This window comes from Emydura macquarii, unplaced genomic scaffold (genome assembly GCF_026122565.2).
Source record: "Emydura macquarii macquarii isolate MOO-44397 ecotype Brisbane River unplaced genomic scaffold, CSIRO-AGI_Emac_v2 contig_2473, whole genome shotgun sequence".
Classification (NCBI taxonomy): domain Eukaryota; kingdom Metazoa; phylum Chordata; order Testudines; family Chelidae; genus Emydura; species Emydura macquarii.
In genome coordinates this window covers 9675396-9697595 of record NW_027132610.1, presented here as the reverse complement: position 1 = coordinate 9697595, position 22200 = coordinate 9675396, and the positions used below count along the sequence as shown (strand labels likewise).

Here is a 22200-nt window from a genome sequence, read left to right as displayed (position 1 = left end):
GCTGGCTCCAGACCCTCTGCCCCATGTCTACCCCCTGGTAGGAATGTACAGGGGTTTGTGACTGCACGGAGGGCATCCACTTGCTTGTGTGCTGCAGAGCAAGCTCCAAGCAGACTGAATAATTGTAATGGAGAGGGAAGGAGCATAATATAAATTTAAGAATGGCCATATTGGGTCAGACCAGTGGTCTATCTAGTCCAGTATCCTGTCTTCTGACAGTGGCCAGTGCCAGGTGCTTCAGAGGGAATGAACAGAACAGGCAATCATCAAGTGATTTGTCCTCTGTTGTCCACTCCCAGCTTCTGGCAAACGGAGGTTAGGGACACTCCGAGCATGTTTGAGTAGAAGAGCAGAAAAGAGTAGGCTGCTGGATTCTTGGTTATTCACCAGTCTTCACGTAAAGGGTGTGGAGGAGCTGCAGATGCTGTTCCCGCCTATTTATTGGTATCTTGCCTGCACAGGTGCTGCACTCTGGCCTTATTGGATGCCCCTGAGATGGGGAGATGGATTTCATTCTGCCGCTCGATTACTTGGAAGTGATTCTGTTATGGCTATTTTTACCCCTGGATTAACATGCCAGGTATATACAGGTAAACCTGCAAGGTTATACCTAGTTTCTTCCCTGTATTTGGAGAAACTAGATTTGGGGAATTTGAGTTCTTTGCTGTCTGATACATACAGTCCAAAGCAGAGTGCACAGATATGAAGCTCACGCTTACCCCTGATGGGTTGAAAGCCACACGTGCCATCTTTTCCAGGCCCCATCAGTCTAACACAAGGAAAGTTGCTGATCCCCTGTGGAGAAAGCTACATCTAGTCTTCCTCTGTTGCAGGAGGAGGAAAAGACAGGATCAGAAGAGCTCTGAGGTCTCCCTCCATCATTGGGGGTAAAAGTGAGTTGAAGATGCTTTAACATTAAAAATGCTGGTTACACATGTCCAAAACTCTCAGATGCACCATTCCCCTAGGACATGTTTCAATGGCTAACTTTCTTTTTATAAAGTACCCACTGACCCCTGGTGCTTTGGAAGTGAGAGGTGAAATACGTTGTCTCTTCCTCTTCTTATTTGTTCAGTAAAAGGTCTTAAGTCTGGCTGAGAGAGAACATCATGTGCTCTGAGTCTCACTGCACTATTCAGTAAACTCTGAATGTGCTGTCTGAACTACTTTAGAATGCTTCCCTCTGGAACAGAACTATAATGCCAGCCTCGGTGAGGGGTTTGGCAGGCAGGTGAGGTCTGAAAGAAAAAGCTAGTTGTATTGCAAGCAGCTGCATAGTGAAAGAGAAAGCTTGAGTTAGGAAGAACAGTTCGAAATGAAGAATTCACGAAGGCCAGGCATACATGGACAGCACTAGGCTGGTATAGCTGTATCAGGGTACTACACTGGCCAAGAACTCCTTCTGTGGATATAGTTTATAGTGGCATGACTGCACTTTTGTTGGTATAATTTCATTTACACTAGAGGCTTTTGTTGGCACAGCTATGTCAGTCAGGGATCACACCCCTGACCCACAGCTACGCTGACAGAAGTCTGTGGTGTAGGCATGACCCAAGACTCCGGTGCTGCTTGCAGAATCCTTGACAGGATCTATGGGATGATGGACCTCACCTGACTGCTCTTTTCTGAATCATCTCCTCTGCTGTTGTCCTCAACACCTTTTTAAATTGCTTTTTCAATTTTGACAAAACCCCACTGCAAGACTATTTCATGGTTTAACTTACACAGTCTGTCATAAAATCTGAGGGGATTTCTGTTAATAATTAGACTGGACAAACAAGAGCCTTTGACAGATTGCCTGTAATCTGCCCCAAGTGACAGACTGCCTTTATATTTGATACGGTGTAGATTAGCATTATGTTCTGTGAAACTACATTAAGAATGTGTGCTTCTGTATCTTAAAGCTCAGAAAAAAAGCTGACAACAATTTACTTAGTTTCAGGTGGACACCTCCAGTCATGTCAATTAACATGCAAAAATCATGGTCGTTAGGCTAGAATGAAGAACAGATGGCCTTGGGAATAAGGGATGCTTATTAGAGAAATAAGATTCCAAGCTGGGCTGGGAGACAACTATCCGAACGACTTTGTGTGTTATTAAAAATGATACAGAGGAAAGAAATCAGGAGCCATGGGATAATCATCCAAAGCAACAAATGCCATCTTGAATAGATTTGGGCTACAAACAATGGACAATATCATAAGGGGCTGTCTTCTGGTCCTTGAAGGGTAGTACAGCTGGGTAAATACATTTGTAGATGAGATCACAGGAAACAGAGCAAAATAGCTTGAAAAGTTGACTACAGAGAGACGAAAGGATATCACTACACTAGACACATACATGCACTGATCTCTTGCCCATGTATCTAATAAGACATTGTAGATTTTTCCTCAAATAGGGGTGGGTGGGTGAGTGAGTGAGTGAGAGAGAGAGAGAGAGAGAGAATGAGGAGGGTAAAGATTTAACAAGCCTACTGATACACTGTCCTCATAAGGCCTAAATGCTTAATTGGGATGAAATTACGGCCTGATCACTTCAGTGGGAGTTGGATTGGGCCCTGCGTCATGACAGCTGCCACAGTGGGTTGTCTTCTAAGAAACCTCGCTAGCATAATGTCAATGCATGGTCATGACTGTATTTTAATGGGGATGTAAAACTTTTCCTCCATTGGCATGCACTTGTGTATGGCTACCAAAATTTTGTCTTAGCCAACTCTTAGACACTGAGGCTGGGGATCACCTGCTAAACTGGGTGATTTGCCCGTGATGCCAGTCATGGGTGTTCACAGGACACTTTGGGGACACAATGCAGAACTTAAAATCTGTGGGACCTCTTCATTTGCTACTATACTGAAAGGGAAATATTTTCAATTGTAGTAGATTGACATGGTAGAGAATTAGGTAACTAATTCTCTCCCATCATCTCTCTCCACATCTGTGTGATATGTTGACCACTGTAGTAACTAGATGAAGCACCTTAAGATTTTCAAAGGCTGGAATTCTTGAAGGAATACATATTCTTTGAACCAAGCAGACATACTTCACACAGGAATCCAGGGAAGCCAAACACCTTAAATTCCAAATGTTAGCTGACATGTTCCAATAACAATGACCTCTGGTTACTCCATTTCTGAATGGTATAATTCTTTTGGCCTTGTAGGACTCCAGCTTGTGCACTTAGACTTTAATCTGTCTGAAGCAGGTATCACACTTTTTATCTGGCACACCTGTTTTTTGTACAGCATCTACTGTACATCTGTGGTGCCAATAGAATTGCTAAGGGCTTGATTCTGCCACCCTTACTCCTGTTGAATAGCATCTTTCTTCTTCTGTGAATAGTCCTTCAATGGGTGCTACTCAACATGATTAAAAATGGTAGAATTGGCCTTATAAGAATAGTTCTTCAAATTAATACATTATCTGTGTGCAACGTCAAAATATGCTTCTTTAATGAGTGCTTGTTCAAGAAGTAGGTCTGTTTTTAAAAAACGTAGTGCCAAATTTATCCTAAGTGTAATGTAATTGTTTGTCAAATACAATGGTTTTTCACAAGTAAAGCTGATTGTTCTACTGTATATTAGTAATGAATCCAGTGAGATCTCAGCATGCTTATAGCTATCTTGTGGGGGAGTCATTTGATGAAGACCAAAAGGAAATCGAGGAAGAACTGAAACTGTTCATTGGATTGCACTTTATTATGGTGAGAGGTGGCACTGAGTGCAGTCAACTCTTAAATGCTTCTTTTATATAATGCATTATATTAAAATAAATTCAAGTCTAAACCCTTGATTCCCACTACCTTTCTTTAACACCAAATATAGAATGACTCATGTGACTTTCTGTTGCTCAATGTCTCTTTCCTAAAAAGAGAGAGTCTGAAGGTTTAGCTAGTGTGTGATTGGAGACTTTACTATACATTAATGCAATTTTTCTCTTGCTCTATAGATTATTCCACTTTCTGCATAATCCACTTTGATTTAGGCTCATGCACACACTAAAGTTTGCTTCTGAGAAGAAATTCTCAAGAACTATTTCAAGGCTCTGTAGATAAGAAATTGTTTCCAGAAGTAAAACAAAATGTAATTGTTTAGGAAGAGATAGCACTGTTCATGTAAATTTGTACCATATCAGCTTATTTTGCATGTGGAGTTTTCTATTTAAACAGATGCTGGTTATGTTTTCCTTTTTCCTATTAGTCAGATGTGAATTTGGTCACCTTTTTACTGCATGGTTCTGACAGATGTTCCTTTCTTAAATGTCATTAGTGGGGACACCTGATATAGTAGATATGTTCACCACTATGTAATGGGAGAAAGAATACTTTGTTTTATTATAAATATAATCATGCACTTGAATTTGAATACAGAGACAAAGGAACAAAGGCAAAATGCATTAAAAAGTTGTTCTAATACTAAAGACATAAACCAATAAAAATGGGTGGAATTCTGGTTCCACTGAAGTCAGTGAAAGAAGTTGTCAGATCTCTGTATGCCAAAGGCTTAGGAATCAGCTCTTCTTGTAGATCACACATTTCAAATATTGGGGCTGCAGGAGCTGAGGGTCTGCACTTTACAGAAAATGGCTGAGTAACTGGAGTAAAAACTAATGGCTGAAGTTAGTGTCTCTTTTAAAAAGCATGGATTGGAAGATTGAAGATCAGCTCCCTGGGTCCAACACTGCTTTTGGGGGGAGGAAAATGGGGGTGAAGATTCATTTAAATCCCTTTGTGTTCCTTCCAGTCTTGGGGCCACCAGCCTTTAGTCAATCCCCTGCTGAAATGTAGAGCAGAGTGAAGACTACTCTACATTACACAGGCTGCCTAAGTTACTGCTCTGGCAGCCATGTTCCCCTGTACATTTTTACTTAAGTACTTTAAATGTTCTGTACTAAGCACTTGTATCTACGTACATTTTATAGGTACTTAAAGCATATGTAACTTTTTGTCTGTGGGTATTTTTTCAGAACAGTTTTTCTGAAACAATTACATCTCTTCCCACTGTCCTGGATGCTGGGTGGCCCCCAAAACCCACTGTCCTGGCTTGGGGGCTTCAGGCCCTGCCTTCCGCTTGCCAGAGCTGTTGCACCAGCTAGGGAGGATGGTGGCCCCACCTCCTTCACTTCTGATTGGTCACTGAAACTGGCAGTGGGGAGACTCACTGCCCAGCCCAGTGGGGGGCCAGAGCAGGCAGACACGTACCTCAGAGGCTCTGTCAACACTCCAGTTAGACACCTGCGGCTGGCCCATGCCAGCTGACTCAGGCCCGCGGGGCTTGGGCCATGGGGCTGTTTCATTGCAGTGTAGACTTCCAGGCTCAGCCTGGAATCTAGGACCCTGTGAGGTGCGATGGTCCCAGAGCTTGGGCTGCAATCCCAGCCCAGAAGTCTACACAGCAATGAAACTTCCCCGTGGGCCCGAGTCAGCTTGCATGGGCCAACCGCAGGTTTTTCTTTGCGGCATACACATACCTCTCTGTATCTTGCATTAAGGGAACAACAAGCCCAGTAGCTGCAACATAGAAAACGCCTACAGCCACTGGGCACGCTAGTCCAATGCTGACCGGGCTGTTGGGAAATTGGGGCCAAAGCAGTTGCTTCGTCTGCTTCTGTCTTTCGTTGCTGCTCTTTTTCTTTCTCTTCCACTATGTGTTTATGTTATTTAGGTAGCTGGCCATATATTGACCAGACAACTGCAGGGAATATGGGTGTTGAAAGTACTTGCGCTTATGTTTGTAGCTGTACTTATAAATACATAAGAACTATTTCCACAGCTCACCTCTACTCGCACTTATAAGTACTTCTGTAATGGTGTAGTTGACAATTACACGTAAGTCCTTTGTGTCGGTTCTTATGGCAACACAGATCACAGGGTTGTGGGAATGCCCCAGCTGTGCTCCCTCCACTGGGGACCCAGGAGGAAGGTGGCATAGGAGCCTCTGTGTTACCCAAGAACCCCTCCCTTGTGCAGTGGGAATCCTCAGGATGCAGAGGCGCTAGCTCTGTGGTTGCTTTATACTGCTCAAGCCGGGCAAAGCTGCTGGAGCAGGGGACAGAGACATTTATGTATGTTTGCAGAATAATGCTAATTTGGCTTATTCAGACAAACTATCTTGATCTGCAGCTTATACATGAGATTTGAAATTTTAATTATCAATCCATCCTTGGAGTAATTTTTACATGAACAGAGCCAGAGCTACACAATGCTACTGACCACAAGGAAAAATGGTTTGTAGTTTTAAAACTAGTGAGGGAAAAGTGGCCAAGAGCACATTTCCTGACATTAGAGACAAAAGCGGCTTCTGAAGAGAGTGAGATCAGAAGCAGATCCAACTTGTGAGGGGGAAAATCCTACTCACTTCTTCTGAGCTCACCCCTAATGCAATTGTGCAGATAGGAATTGATTGGTACAAAGGAAGAGATTTTTGGCAGGAGAAGGGTAGTGGCCTCTCTTCTGTATCCAGTTAAACCGAGGATTATCCTATGGGAAAAAAAACATTTGGCCTTACTGAAGGTCACATCTGCTCTAATCTATTGTGACTATAATTGAAGCTGAAAAGTTGATTTGGTGCTCATTGTTTCAAATGCAACAAAAATGTGTAGTAGATGCTTTTGATTGTTATCAGTTGTCTACAAGTTGAAAGATAATGGGAGGGTGGAAGAAAATGAAGAAAATGGCTAGAGCATAGGAACTCAGTGTTCTGCTTACAAATGCAAAGATTCCTAAAAGGCTATAAATAAGAGAAGCTTGAAAGTATAGTAACATGTTGTCCTTTCTGGACACATAGGACCCAATCCTAAGACCTTAAGGGTGGCAGTTGTCTGCCTGTGTGCATTCAGTTTCGGGATCAAGGCCTTAATTTGTAAGTCATGCATAATTGAATGGTGCCTCCACTAAGCAAATCTTCATTTAAAAAAACAAACAAACAAAGATTCTGCTTTATTCTTGGTGGCCATAGAATGACAATACATTGCTGTAGTTATGGTTGAGGAAGACCCAAGCTGAAATTGTTTTAGAAATACAATTCTCTTTGGGTGGTTTTGAGCTGTATGGGCCTGAAATAATTCAGTTGCTTTTTTAAAAAATGGAATGGTTCATGCACTTTAGTTGTATACATTCAAATAGGCCTGCTCTTTCTCCCATTGAAGTTAGTGACGAAACTTCCACTGGCTCAGTTCAGGATTAGCTCCATCACTTGTATGTAATTCTTAGTAAGAAATGTAAACTTTGCTGAATCAGAACAAAATGGCTGGAGTATAAAGAATGTGCTTGTGTCTTCAGACTGAATGTTCTTCAAGGCTGAGACTTTAGGCCAAATTCTGAAAGATATTTTGCACCTACGACTTAATGATAGTTGGGGCGTGCCTGTCAGATATATGGAATCAGAGTCCATCTTAAACAGCATTTATTAAAGAACAGTGGTATTTATTAAAGAAAAACAATTATAAACTACAGAGACAGACAAATAAGCTTCCACACACAGCTTGAATTCCAACTTTGTCTCTTGTTTACCAGAGACCACACCACATCTGGAACTCTGTGTAGAATACAGGGAAAGTTAATGACTGAATAATGTACTGAAACTAAATATTATAACTGTGCTCAGTGTCCCTCAGGATTAGTTCCTTAACCATTATAAAGAACTGGGTACACTTACACTCACTCATTGCTAATGATAATGATCTGTATTTCACATACACAGAATGTCATTTTCCTTACCAGTTAGAGTGCTCAATCCTGAAAGATACTATGTGTCTTAACTCACTTCCAAAAGGAGCTCAACACTTCACAGGACTGAACACTGTATACTCAACGAGAGTGACATTTATTTTATCTGCGCAAAGTTAGAGTAATACAGAACAATACACAGGCACTGGGTTCTTGTTAGAGGTGTGGGAGGCAAAGTTCACATTCCCTCAGCCCGGAGCCAAGGCAGAGGGATGCAATATAGTCCCCTGTGGGTGAATTTGATAGCTGATACCAGAGTAGATAAATCATTCAGAGAGGACATGAATCATACACTAACCAAATGAATCAAATGTGTGACCTATCATCCATGGCACGTAACATACAGTATGTTAAATGTAAGGCATTGTTTAGAGCAACATGCACACAAAGGACTGACCTGATTTGTCAGTGAGTGCTTGCTAGGCTTGGCAGAATTTAATTTAATTTAGTTTAATTTAATTTTATCATTTTAATGATAATATCAGTTTATTTTAAAGCAATTTTTAATAAATTTAAATTTTCACAATTGCGCAAAACTATGGATTGAGGCATATTTTCAGATTTTTATCTATTTATATTTTCACATTTGCAGGAAATTATGGGGGCAGTCAGACAATAATTATTTAATGATAGTAAATGCTGAGATTCAAAAAGTTAAAGCTTTATAACCATTAAAACAGAAACTGTCAACCTCACGTGTCAAAAATATACAAATATCATTAAATCAAACTCATAAGTTCTCAAGCAGAATTTTTCTTACTTTGCCTATCTGTAAATTTTGATTATTATCAATGGAAATACATTTTTCATTGGTTTGTGTGCGCGTGGTGACATGGATAAAAATCTTAATCCTCCCAAGTTGAGTGACTGCGGTCTCACCTGACAGAGTGGGGATAGGGCATAAAGGAGCATCCAAATAAGGAAATGGACAGTAGTTGAGAGGAGAGTGACACAGTCAAGATGCATATTTCTTTTTCCAAACATAGTACTCCATCTTTCCCATTTCTCCCCCTTTGGCAACCTTCCTCATGCAGACACTGTTCCCTCTGTAATTGATTGGTAGAGTCACTTTGATGTGATGGTGTGGGATGCAGGTGCTGCTGTGAGAAGCTAGTGCTGCGAGAATAGTGAGGGCAGTGCTAGCTCCGCCCCAACTTGGATCCCGAGTTGGCAGTGCATAGCTGTGGCTCTCGCCCGCTGGGTCAGTCCATCATTATTTATTGTGGGTGCAGGACAGCACAAGGCCTACGCAGCTTATGGCCCCTTAGGACTCAGGTGGGACTGAAGTGATATCAAATGTGAAAATCCCAAGCATGGGGTTTCTACCACTTCCCCGAGAAGCTATTGCACAATTGAAAAGAGATTCTGGGCCTGATCCTTGGCTGGCTTTAAGATGTGTAGCTCTGTTGGATACAGTGGAGTTACAGTGAGTTACAATTGAAGAACTGACCTGAGAATGTCATAGGAGTGGATGGGTGAGGTCTGTGACCTACAATGTGCAGGAGGTCAGACCAGATGATTATGATGGCCCCTTTTAACCTTAAAGTCTATGAGTGTGCTAACCTTCCACACGGGGTGAGTTTCACACTTAGGCTATTGCTATCTTATACCATTTGAAGTGTATAGTTCTGCTTTTGGGGAGTGAACGGCCATCTTCTAAAGAGAAATCTAACGGATATATATTTGCATATAGTCCTAACTCAGAAGAATTGTCAGAGAGTGTTGTCATGCTAATACCATTAGGTAAGAGTTCTACCCTCTATATGAAGGGAAAAATTACTTTCTTCTTCCTATGTGCTTTGGAACTCCTGCAGGTCAGCAAATGAGATTTTTCTGAGATTTGCCTTGCTGCTTGTTTGAATTCATGTAGCTCACGAAGATCTTTGCTGTTGGTGTTGACATAGATATATTCTGAAACAGTGGGATGTACGAATTCCTAAACTTCTTTCCTGCAGTTGTAGTAATGATTTTTTTTCTGAGTAGGAGACATTTATAACGAGGTTAAGCCAGGGCATGTGGCTGGTCTTCTGAAAAATGTATTTGTTCCTTCAGCTAATGTCTCTGTTGCATGGGTCGATATTATAGATTTCATAGCTGGTACAATGAGTTCAGTTTCATAGTATGCATTTTTCAGTTAGTGTTATATCATTCGGGTGTGTGTGTGTGTGTGTGTGTGTGTGTGTGTGTGTGTGTGTGTGTGTGTGTGTGTGTGTGTGTGTGTGTGTGTGTGTGTGTGTGTGTGTGTGTGTGTGTGTGTGTTCCCTACATCTGAAATGTAAATTTCACATGGCCTTATTGTACATTTTATTTAGTATTTTATATGTAATGTTGTTCTATGAGCAATATTGATTTTACTGTGCAATATACATTGAATATATTCTATATTTCAGTAACTAATGCATAGATATAATGCAAATATTTGAAATGAATGGCTCTTTGTCATCAGTAATATATCATAGCTAGATCAAATAATTTAAAATTGTGCTTTATATTTTTTTCCTTTTCATAATTAATGAAGAGGCTTCATAAAGCTTTGCAGAGGAGAGCTGGGGTTAATGGTCAAACTGGGAAACCTAAAATTCTTGAAGTGACAAGTTCCAGTCCAAGATTGTATTAGCCCTCCATCCTTCCAAGGTAGCTGAGTGGAGGACCATGCAGTTGTCTGTCTGTGTCCTTTTGTTGAGCCAAGTTATGTACGGCCACTAAAGATCCCTTGGTACTTTTCATGAGAGATGGGGCTTGACCTGATATCCTGTCCAGAATCTACCCACTAGTGAAGAGCACAAGGTGCTGCTTGCTACCCTCTAGGCCCTGCTGTATTTTAGTATACAGGGCTGTCTGTATATGGTGTGGGAAGTACTTTGGGATGAAAGAAGCTATAGAAATCCAAAATATGAATAGTATAATCTAAATATGAAAGTTATTAGAAAGTATTAAAGAATTAGACTAGGGAAAACACTCTCAATCCATTTTTAAGGTCACTGAAAACTGTATCAGACTTCAGAGCTCATTTTATTTACAAGGAAAAAATAAAAATGGGCTCAAATCCCTCACTTTTATTTTTTTTTTAAATGGTTTTGGTCATGTGTCTGTATGTTTGGTACATCCTGGTACAAGTTTTCCAAGGGCCTCCTTCATTGCACCTGTCCAAGCTGATTTTTTTTTTCTCAGGTACACTGGTTTGACATTGATTTCATTGGAATTACTCCTGATTGACACAACTGTAAATCAGAGCATAATGAACACACAGTATTTGCAAGTGCACACATTAGATAAATGTACATATACAGGAATGGTAAGGGGTATATGATTTGTGCAAGCAAATACCCATTTGTTTGTGTACAAATGTAGTTTGTTGTAATTGCAGATATTGTGGGTGCAGTTGAGGCCTTTTGAAAATCTGTCCCACAAAGTAGTGATATAAGGGAGCAATTACTTAGGGCCCAGTTCAGCAAATTATTTAAGTAGGTATGCAACATTAAGCATGCAAATCCAGTGTTTTTTGAGAGGTCTACTAACATATTAAAGTTACTCAGAGATGTAAGTGCCTTGCTGAACTGGGGCCATAGTCTGGAATACCACTCCAAGAGTTCACTTAAACAGCACTATCTAGAGATATTTATATCCTTTCTGGAATTTTAAAGTGCTGGGGGCCAAATTGTGCTCTGTTTTTCTGGTATAAATCCAGAATCCAGTCTTTTACACTAGCGTAATTAAGCAAAAACCAACAACTTGGCCCTATGTCTGTCTGTCTCTCTCTAATAATAGGCTATGTTTGTGTCAGTCAGTCAGTCTGTCCTCCAGCAATGGCTGTTGGCTCTGCTGCCCCCAACTGTAAGGAATCAGAGTTTAGAGATGAGAAAGACCATCATTATTTAGTCTGTTTCACTACAAATGGAATGTCAAATGTGTCTGATCGTGTTGCCTTCTAGAGGCTACAGGGTATGCAAGATTCAAGTGCTTCATGATCTGAACAATAACTCTTGCACAATTTTACTTTGTATACCTCAATTACTTCTGTATGAAATGTGATCAATTTACAGGTTAAGATTTACATTCTTTTCTAACTTATAGCTTAACAAACCCAACCTGAAATCTAAAAGTGAAGTGTTTATTTTCTCTGGCTTGCGCATTGATATAAACAGTTTGTAGTTCTCACTTTGTAAACAATTCTGTTGATGCATGAGCCAGAATGGAATCCAGCTCCCTTCCCAGAACTGCATTAGCTCTGCAGTGCTAACAGGAGCAAAAAATCAGCAAATGCTTTGTTTTCATCACTACAGTAAGCAGGTAAAACTGTGAAGACCCAAGGAGCCAGTTTGTAGAGTCAAAAGGTGTAAAGTGGAAAGGTTTTTTTCTTTAAACACGACAGCACTATGGTATTACTATGCAGTGATGATGTTTCCTGAGTTACTGCTGGCTTAACTAATTACGCAGCATCTTTCTTACAGGTCTCCACAAAAGGATGGGTTGCCAGGGACTCCTCAACTTTGTAAATCAGCTGCTTCGCCGGAAAGTTGTGGACTGTTCCAGAGAAGAGAGCAGGCTGTCACGATGCCTCAACACTTTTGACTTGGTGGCTCTTGGTGTAGGTAGCACACTTGGTGCTGGTGTCTATGTACTGGCTGGAGCAGTGGCACGAGAAAACGCAGGACCTGCAATCGTTATCTCTTTCTTGATTGCCGCACTGGCTTCTGTGTTGGCTGGACTTTGTTATGGAGAATTTGGTGCTAGAGTTCCAAAGACTGGATCTGCTTATCTCTATAGCTATGTGACTGTGGGTGAGCTGTGGGCATTCATCACTGGATGGAATTTAATTCTTTCTTATGTGATTGGTAAGTACGTAGGGGTATGCTAAAATACTGTAGCATTCCTCTAGAATGCCTGCCTGATTTGTACAATAACTTTCACTTGCATGGTCAGATTGTTATAAAAATAGAAACTACAGAATAGAGAACACCAATAGCAGCTTCCCCATCTGAGCCTTTCAGAGCTTTTCCCAGAAATTCAGTGATAAAGTTTCACATCATCCGATGAAATAGATAAATATTATAGGTTAACCGTTTGGATCAGAGCCAGGTTACTACTTCTGCTTCCTTTAAACTACCATGTCAGCTGATTCATGCACTCTTGGTATGAGGTCCTGCTAGCTATCGAACAGGAATCAGGATTTTTCCTTCTGCTAGGGAAGAAAAAGCTGATGTTCAGCTGGTAAGGGGGTCAGCTTCTCACTGTTTCAGCATCTATAGCGTTTGCTGATTTAAGGATCCAGTCCTGCTTCCACTGAAATCGGTAGGTATTTTGCACTGCCTTGAATGGGTGTAGGATTGAACCCGGTGTGGGTTGTCACAGTCAGGCCCAGATCCTCAAAGATATGTGGGTGCCTAACTTCTGTTGATTTCAATCAAGTGCCCAGTCCAAAGCCCTTTGAAGCAGGCTGGATTGATTTAAATCAAGGCAATTTAAATCATTGATTTAAATCACCAAGAGAAAATCATTGATTTAAATCAAGTTTCCCACTGATACTTCTTCACATATTTCTTTAAACAATGGTGCAAATCTGATCACTAAAACATGTTAATTTACAACTCAGTACAGCATTTTACAACATCTAGGAGGGTATACTTTGTGTCATTTTTTAGATAACTTGATTTTTATTAATTTAGGAAATAGTACATAATACTCTTTACCTGTGTCAAGCTGCAGATGCAACAGCAGTACATTAGGAATGGTAAGAACTAAATCATACACACAAACACAATAGCACTTATATTTTATTAAACTAAATCTTAATTCACATTTGCAATCGCAGCAGTCTGCTGAGTTGCCAGCTGATGGCTGTCTTTAAACTTTTTTTTTTTTTTTTTTTAATTTTCAAATTTTATTAACTCTAAGAGGCAAGTCATCACAAAAAAATAAACGCACGCTGTCCTTAAAACTTCTACAACTAGCTCTCATCTTCTCCTCTCCCACTGTTGTTTTTATTCATAGACAAACAGAAATATGAGTTTTTCTGCTTTTTCAATTCCCAGTCGATTTCTTAGCTTTGAGTGAATAATACCAAACGATGAAAATATTCTCTCTGTTCCTGCAGAGGAAGCTACTGTGGTGAAAAGTTGGCTTAGCAACTGAAGGAACTCTGTTTCAAGGTGCCTGACTAATGATTTCCACCAATTCAGGGGAGTGACTTTGTTCAAAACATTATCAGTAAACATGTACTGTTTAAATGGTTCCGCTCCAGCCCATAAATGTATTATGACTGGCATAACTGAGGAGTGATTTTGAGATGCCCATGCCATGGCAGCAGCATCTTCTTCAGAAGTTAGGCATCTACCTTTATATCTGGGGTTGAGAATGTTCACAAGAAAATGAGGTGGAGTTAGTGCTTGATCCATTCGCTTCTTTGTTGCCTGCAGTTTAGCTTTCTGGTGAGGTATTTCCTTCTTCAATATCTCTTGAAGTGCCTTCCAAATTTCAACAGCATCAGCAATGTAGCAACAATTTCTGTGAAGTTTGTTTAAGGCTATGGATATAGGCTTCAGTATACTGAGCATATCCTCTACATTCCTCTTTAATCCAATGTTAGATACTTTGGATGAGATATTTCCATCTATTTTATCACTGTTTTCTTCACAAAGTTTTGTGAGAATAGGCCAGTTCTTAATAAATTGTTCAAAACAATCAACCACAGAATTCCATCGAACATCTTGAGGGAGAATTAGTTTGGATCCTCCTGCTCTCTTCAGTGAAGCTGAAGCAAAATGGTTGTTACAGAAGTATTTTGCGACTTCAACAACATTTTCTTTTATTTCTGGAGAAGACGTACTTAAGTCTTTGGCTAAAAGATGCATTAAATGGGCACTACAGCCATATGTTATTAAGGAGCATCCTTCCGTTTCTCCTTCTAAATATCTTGTCATCTTTGCCACGTTTGCAGCATTGTCTGTGACAAAACTGCGCACGTGACAGTTGAATTTTTGTTCACAGTTTATTACAGCATTCACTGCCACTTCTTTTAAATATTCTGTTGTGTGGGCATTTCCTGCTGTATCTATTGTTTCTGAAAGATATGCAACCCCATCTTCTGTTGTCACCCAGAAACATGTTACTGGATCATTGTGTACATTGCTCTATCCATCAAGGCTTAAACTGGCAAATTTCCCCTCAGTATTTCTTGCACACTGTTCAAGTTCCTTCTCATACATTGTATCTAGCAATCTTCCACCAATGTCTGCTCTATCGGGTGGAGTGTAGCCTGGTCATAAGGACTCACCCATGTCAATGAAGTGTTTATTGTTAACAATGCGAAAAGGAGAATTTGTGGCATAAATGAACCGAGCAATCTTTTAATCTGTGGTGTCTTGTTGGTATTTGCTGGTCCTGACTACAAACCCATCCATGGTGATGGTTTTACTGGATGATTAAAATCTTTTGCTTGCTATTGATACTTTGTTGTCTGAAATACATTTAATTGCAGCACTGCTGCTAAAAGTACCAATGGGTGACTCTGATGTTGTTGCAGACAGACAATCACAGTCAGAGTCTCCTATGCTTAAATGGAATCCTGAAACAAAATTAAAAAATGATTTGAATAGTCGTTCTTCTCAGTTCTTCTCGCTCAATTATTCAGTTAATCATTTACATTTTTTTCAGCAAGGATGCAGATTCGATTCCAAATTACCAGTAACCTAAGACTGACTGCACTTAGAGTGCACTCAATTTTGGATTAAGCCCCATAGAACTCACTGGCACTTCTGTTTTTTGAGAAAACAAATATAGGATGGGGATCCCTTGGGAAAGCTGAGTTATGCTGAAGTAAAATTAGGAATAGATTTATGGTATCACCATTATAGTCTGTGGCCGTAATGTTCCAAAATAAGGGGAATGTATTATGTAATATAAAATAAGAAAATGACACCCAGTGGCAACTGACAACTCTAGATTTCTCTTACTGCAGCTTTCTGTACTATATACTTGGGTGATAGATTCTAAACCTAGTTACCTAATTAAACAAGCCATACAGATTAGCTAAGCTAAACTTTTTTTTTCTAGCAACATCCAACATAGCAAACAGCTTGGGAATTTACCTGTTAAATCACACTTAGACTAAAAGGCATAGGGAGAGTCTTGAAGAATGATGCATTGCAAAGTGAATTATTTAAGTCACTAACCAGTTGATGCACATTGTTCTTCAGACATATCCACATCTTCATCCACATCATTTTCTCCCAATAAGCAGTTTTCATTATGATGTTTCATTCTTGCAAGTAGGCCCTGCATCTACTTCTTGCACTGCTTACACTTGACACGTTTTCCTTTTTTACCCAGGGAAGGAATTTCTTCAAAATATTCCCAGATAGGGTCTCTCTCATGTCATGACAGTTTTTCTGTGGCAAAAGTGGGGGGGAACATAGGAAGCTGTGTGTGTACTGAATAATGTCTTCCCTTTTTCTTTCCAGTCCATTCTACTGTTCCTTTCTACTCTGCCTCCGTCCTTTGTCTCTCTGTCTTTTAAGACAGTGTCTTAACTAACTTCTCTGCCATGCTTGGCCCAGCTCCACCACCACATAAGCACAGAACAAAAACAATCCTATCCAGCCTGTGTCTTTCTTTCTCAACAGACTAAAGTCACATGTGCAAACAGAAACTGAAAGCCCAGAACTTTCAAGAGGCAAGAACTGGTAGTTAGGCTGGACAGACTAGAGCCATTAATTCATTTGTATGAGACTGTAAGTGTAGGTTTAGCGTGTTTGTGATGAGATGTAATTGTAACTGTTATTTTTTAAACAAGAGAGAAATTTAGTATTTTATTGATGTTTTAAAACATTTAAAAACCGACTTAAATTTAAAAAAATCAATTTTTTTTAATTTAAAAAAAAATCATTGATTTTTATCCACCCTGTCCTGTATAGTCTTAAGTGGTCATTATTGGGGCCTTATCTTGCAAATACTCCTTCGAATAGTACATAATGCTACATTTCTTCCTATTGAAGTCACGGGGACTACATCATGTCTGAGCAGGTTTTGGCTACAGCTACAGAAACAGCACTGAACAATGTTAGTCCTTGTCTACTACACTTGCAGCTAAAGAATGTCAACACTGGATCGTGTGTGTGTGTGTGTGTGTGTGTGTGTGTGTGTGTGTAAAAAAAACCCTAGATAAAACCAATTTGATTGCTGGTCTGATCATTAGCTCCTTGGAGGAGCACAGCATAAAGGCATTTAAAGAGGTTAGAAGGTCAGGAGAAGGAAGGGAAGTGTCAATGCTGAAAGAGTGTTGAGGGATTTTTAATCTTCAGAAGCTCCAAAGTTATTTACATCTTGTCAGAATTTGCAAGCTGAATTTCAGCATTTATCTTGCAGTGCAGTATTTTTCTGTCTATTCTGTAGAACTTGAACATGGATTTACCCACACTCCAGGATTTATCTGATTTTCTTATGGTAGCTTCCTAGGCAGTACATCGAGCTGTGTGGGTGGTTGAGTTGTTCAAGAATTGGGTTTGAAATACATTGGGCCTGCTTTGCTCTCTGTTAAAGACTGACTTGCCTCCCAGTCTCAAAGTTTCCCATTGAATCAACTGGAATCAGTGGCGTCCCTCTAGATTTCAGCAGTGTGACTGAGCAGAATTTACCTCCCTGACTCCTTGTAACCCCAGGTTTGAATCACGGAGCAGGGATCAGTTTACATTTTTCTTCAACTTCCATGAAGTCAGTGGGAGCTTCCTACTCACCTAAGGGATGTGCAGTATTGGGGATAATACTGTGTGAATTGAAGGAAGGAGGCCTGGTATATATTACACCCTCCTGTGGGTTACTTTTCCTGCTCACCTCCCCTTTTCCCATCTTAGGGCTTCTTTCACCTCTCACACCAGCTTTTCCGCTAATAGAACTCCTTTGAAGTCAGTGATTTACTCCGTTTTGGAAGTGATTTCAGCACAAGTCACGGGGTATTGGCAGCGTGAAGGCTGCTGGGGGGAGGGGGAAGGAGAGTTAGGAGTTGCTAGGCTAGGTCTTGTGCAAGACAGGTGTCTCCCGAGATTTGGGTTTGTATAGAAGCTGAACCTCTAAGTAGACCTGTGGGGGAGGGTTGACTTGCCATCCCCACTGCCTGAATGGCAGGGTCCAGCTTCACCCTCCTGGGCTGGTCCCTGCTGCTGTCATGGAACAGTAAGTAGTGCCACTCATTTAGAAATATTTCCTAGTCATGAAAGGTGCTGTACGCACTTCCTGTTTTCTGGTAGGAACGTCAAGCGTGGCCAGAGCATGGAGCGCAACATTTGACGAACTCACAGGCAAGCACATTCAGCACTTCTGCAAACAGTACATGACCATGGATGCTCCTGGGATACTAGCGGAATATCCAGACATCTTCTCTGTTCTCATCATCTTCATCTTAACAGGTAAAATCTTTGGGAAGGTTGTGGAACAATACATTCCTTTTCTGTAATTTCATTGTTTTCCTTTGGTGTATGAGCAAACGCCCTCATTTATTTTGGACAGTTTATTAAAGGCTCCTTTGTTTGCCCTAAATGTCGGATTGACATATTTAGCTGCCCTGAAGTTAAGACTCTGCACATCCTGTTTTACAAGCTCTTTCATTAAGGGAGCATTCAGTGTGTTTACAGGAACACAGGTAAAACAATCAATCTTTGTACCACGTAGAGTAAGACAGGGAGATTTGTTACCCTGAAAAAGGTATGGAAGGCTTCTTTTTAAACTATTGCAGAGGGACTCTGTTCTGTTACTCTAACTCCCACTCTGATTATCTGCCAGTTTATATAGCACACTGGCCAGGAAAATGTGGGGAAAAAGGATGGAACTAAGTAACACCCTGGTGCATGACTGTTTATTTTAAAATGTGTGGACTTCAATTTGCAGTACTCAAGAGAAATATTTCTGCATGGAAAAATAAACTGGTTTTCTCTCTTTCCATACCATGCATAAACATGCCTTTGTTTTTCTATCAGAATGCAGGGAGTATTTTGTACAAGAGCAGGAATTAAAATTAAAACCCAGATGAAATTTCACCCGAACATCAGACTGAACCTTTCAAAATTTTGTCAAACTTCACATTAATAAATTCAAAGAAAATTATTTTCCTGCTCCTTTGTGCTCCTAGCGGGCGGAAGATGCCATGATACCACAACAGAGGCTCTTCCTCCAATACTTCAGGGCTGATCAGAAGCAGGAAGTGTCAGAAGTCTCACAAGGAAGCCTGTTCTGATGAGGTTCCCAGCCCAAGGCTCTGAAATTGCAAGCTGTTTGATGAGTGTAGAACTCCTGTTGAAGTCCAGCAGAATCCCTCATGTACCGTGCTTGAAGGGTTGAGCTTTGAGTCTGCAGATGTGAGGGCAGATTCTGTGCTCCATTAATGTAGATGTAATGGAGTGGCTGCAGATTTAAACTGGTATAACTGATCAGGATTTGGCCCCTGAGGTTCCGTTTGGGTTTGATTTGGATCACTATTCAAACGTATGTGCTTACTTAAATTTCCTTGTCTTTAGCATTTCATCCACCTCTGTTTGAGGGTAAAACCGTGTCAGCAGCCTATTTCCGCTGCATGGGAAACCTCTTCAGATTTTGAAAATGTTGCAGAAAGGCAAAACCTTTGCAGCTGCAGAAAGCTTCTGAATAAGCAGCTTCATTTCCATATGTAAAGAGTGGCAGAGCTAGGTTTTGCAACTGGGTCATTGGTGGTGGGCTGGAGAGCGAGCCTACCCCACTCTGTGCAGCAGCTGTGGCCCCCTGGGGCTGAGACTGGCTTCTCACTCCTAGTGTTATGATCTGGTGCATGGGGTCACAGCAACATTCAGGTTTGGCCCAGCATGATAGAGAGGCAGCTGGGCCAAATATGAGTGAATGGTGTTGCAATGTGGCACACAGGGTTGTGTGACACTGACCCCATGCTCCATGTCACAATGCCTGGAGCAGGGAGCTGGGCCCAGCTGGTGCTGCCAGGTGAGTGCAGGGCAGACTCACTCCAGCCCTGTGTGAAAGGTGCTACACATACACCTAAAGCCCAGGGGGTGTCACTCCCCCCTATCCCCCACCCCACTATTAGCTTTGCCATTGTATATAAATCCTGTAGTTTATATCTGTCTCAGCCGTTGAGTATCAACTCTTTTTTGGTGCCCAATTTCTTATTTTCTAGTTGCCCAGCCTGCTTTATCTACATCTTCTGCTATGTCCACCAGTTATTTCATGGCAACTTGGGCCTTTGTTGTACAGGAGGTCAGACTGGACAATCACAATGGTCCCTTCTCCCCATGTACTCTATGAAACCCACATCAGTGATTGAAATAAACTCACTGTTGGCCAAATCCTGGTCCCATCGCAGTGTTTCCCTTCCCCCCACCCTTGTATTAGGGTTTATCACTAAAACCAGTGGTTCTCAACCCAGAGGTATGTGTAACCCTGAGGGTACTCAGAGGTCTTCTACAGGGAACATCAACTTATCTAGGTATTTGCCTAGTTTTACAACAGGCTACATAAAAAGCACTAGTGAAGTCAGTACGAACTAAAGTTTCATACAGACAAAATGAGAAAGTAAGCAATTTGTCAGTAATAGTGTGCTGTAACACTTTTGTATTTTTATGTCTGTTTTTGTAAGCAAGTAGTTTTTAAGGGAGGTGAAACTTGGGGTATGCAAGACAAATCAGACTTCTGAAAGGGGTACAATAGTCTGGAAAGGTTGAGAACTATTGACTAAGACTACTTGTTAGATTTTTGTTACACAGGTAACTTGTTCTTAAACAGCAAGCAAAGGAATAAGAATATTCCTATTATTAACTAAAGTGTGAAAAAGAGAAACAAAATATGTTATCCTGAAGCATTGTCGCTATTGCTGGCACTTTCAAAAATATGCTAATCACCAAGAGGAAGGAGTTTTAAGAAATGCGCTGAACTGTTGCTTCCAGCGATGTCAATGCCGGAACTCCCCTTGTCTACAATAGGGTCAGGATTTCCCCCATGGTTTCTTCCTCTGTGATTCCTTCAACTTAAGCATCAGGGGTAACTGACCTGCTATGTCTGATCTCTGCACTGGCAGGACATCTGCCCATCTTCCAAAGGGACGATGGCTGGTATTGGTGACTTCTGTGCTTTCACCGGGGCCTATATAACCACAATGAACTACTTCACAAAAACCACCAATGATGCTTTCTCCAATATTTAGAACTAATCTGATCTGTGGTCTCTGGATGGAGTTTGTGTTTGCCAAGGGCCCAATCCTCCAAACCCATAGTCCTATTGACTTTAATAAGACTGCTTGCATGAAAAAAGGCCTGCAGGATTGGGCCCTGTCTCTTCTGTTCAGACTTCCATTCATGCTAGCAGTGTAGAGAGACCAGGCAACTGTTACTACCTTAAGTGGTAGTTTTTTAGTGCAATAATGGAGTGTGAGAGAGACCCACACAAAAAGTCAGAGCTTCCCTTTGCTCTGCTGTGGTTGGGCCAAGTGCTATGGTTGAAGGAATGTCTGATTGTTCATTGTAATTTTTTCAGGGCTTTTAACTTGTGGAGTGAAAGAATCCGCAATGGTTAACAAAGTATTCACCTGCATCAACGTTCTCGTCCTCGGCTTCGTTATGGTGTCAGGCTTTGTGAAGGGATCAGTAAAAAACTGGCACCTCACTATCGATGACATATATAACACGATCAATGACTCGCTTCGAGACAAGTACGTCACAGCATTTCTTCTCTTCTCACATTTATTTATTGAAGTCGACCCATTTTCAGGAACCACTCAGTCTGCATGCAAGCAGAAATCTCACGAATGTCAGTGGGAGCTCTGTCTGAGGGAGGGCTGAGTAGACACTTGGGGCTTGATCACCTGCAGTTGAAAACCACAGGAGGAGGCCCTGTGGGAGAAAACCGGTGTGAGGGAGGGTCTCTTTGTTAAGAGGGTGGGAGGGACATGGACATAAACTGGCTTTGAATAAGGAGTTAAAGGTGGGCTTTATTTCTGTAATAACATATCTAAGTGCTTAAATGGAATGAATCCTGTGATTTCTGAAATCATTTGAGCAGTGAAAGGTTTTATAGTTGTTTTCCACCATAGCTTAGGTATATACAATACTGGAAGGCATTTAAATGGCTGTTGTCCAGTTTGAGTCATTTAACCCAGTAAATTTGCTAGGAGATTTTCTGTGAAGCTAACGACTCATTCCACTTCTAATAATGCTGTCATCGCTGTGCACACTTCAGCATTGTCAAGATTGACAAGTAATCCCTCTCTTCTCCTAAACCAGGGACTGATCACCAGCCTAGTTCTTGCCTTTTCTGGGATTTGTTTAGTTATTTCAACCAGGGCTCTGCTGCTGTCGAAAACTTGCATTGTATGCATCTGCGTTTAAATGAAGGATAGGAGGGGGAAAAAAAAAACAACTTTGGGCCAAATCCTCAGCTGGTGTATTTCCACATGGAAGCTAATGGGTCCTTGCTTAATTATATAGGATCAGGATCTGGCCCTTGGTGTGC

The 22200-nt window shown here is 41.0% G+C and overlaps 1 protein-coding gene across 2 annotated transcripts in view; it reads left to right on the top strand.

Moving 5' to 3' along the window:
* Nucleotides 1-22200, top strand: part of SLC7A1 (solute carrier family 7 member 1) — a 61609-nt gene that overhangs the window by 19844 nt on the left and 19565 nt on the right. The window contains exons 1-4 of one of the 2 annotated variants that reach the window (XM_067562929.1): nt 842-893; nt 12174-12557; nt 17964-18122; nt 21226-21400. In XM_067562929.1, coding sequence (XP_067419030.1) covers nt 12188-12557; nt 17964-18122; nt 21226-21400 — 704 coding nt within the window. In that variant the 5' untranslated portion in view covers nt 842-893; nt 12174-12187. Of the gene's footprint in view, nt 1-841; nt 894-12173; nt 12558-17963; nt 18123-21225; nt 21401-22200 lie in introns of those variants that run through there. The other variant, XM_067562930.1, reaches the window with a different exon arrangement.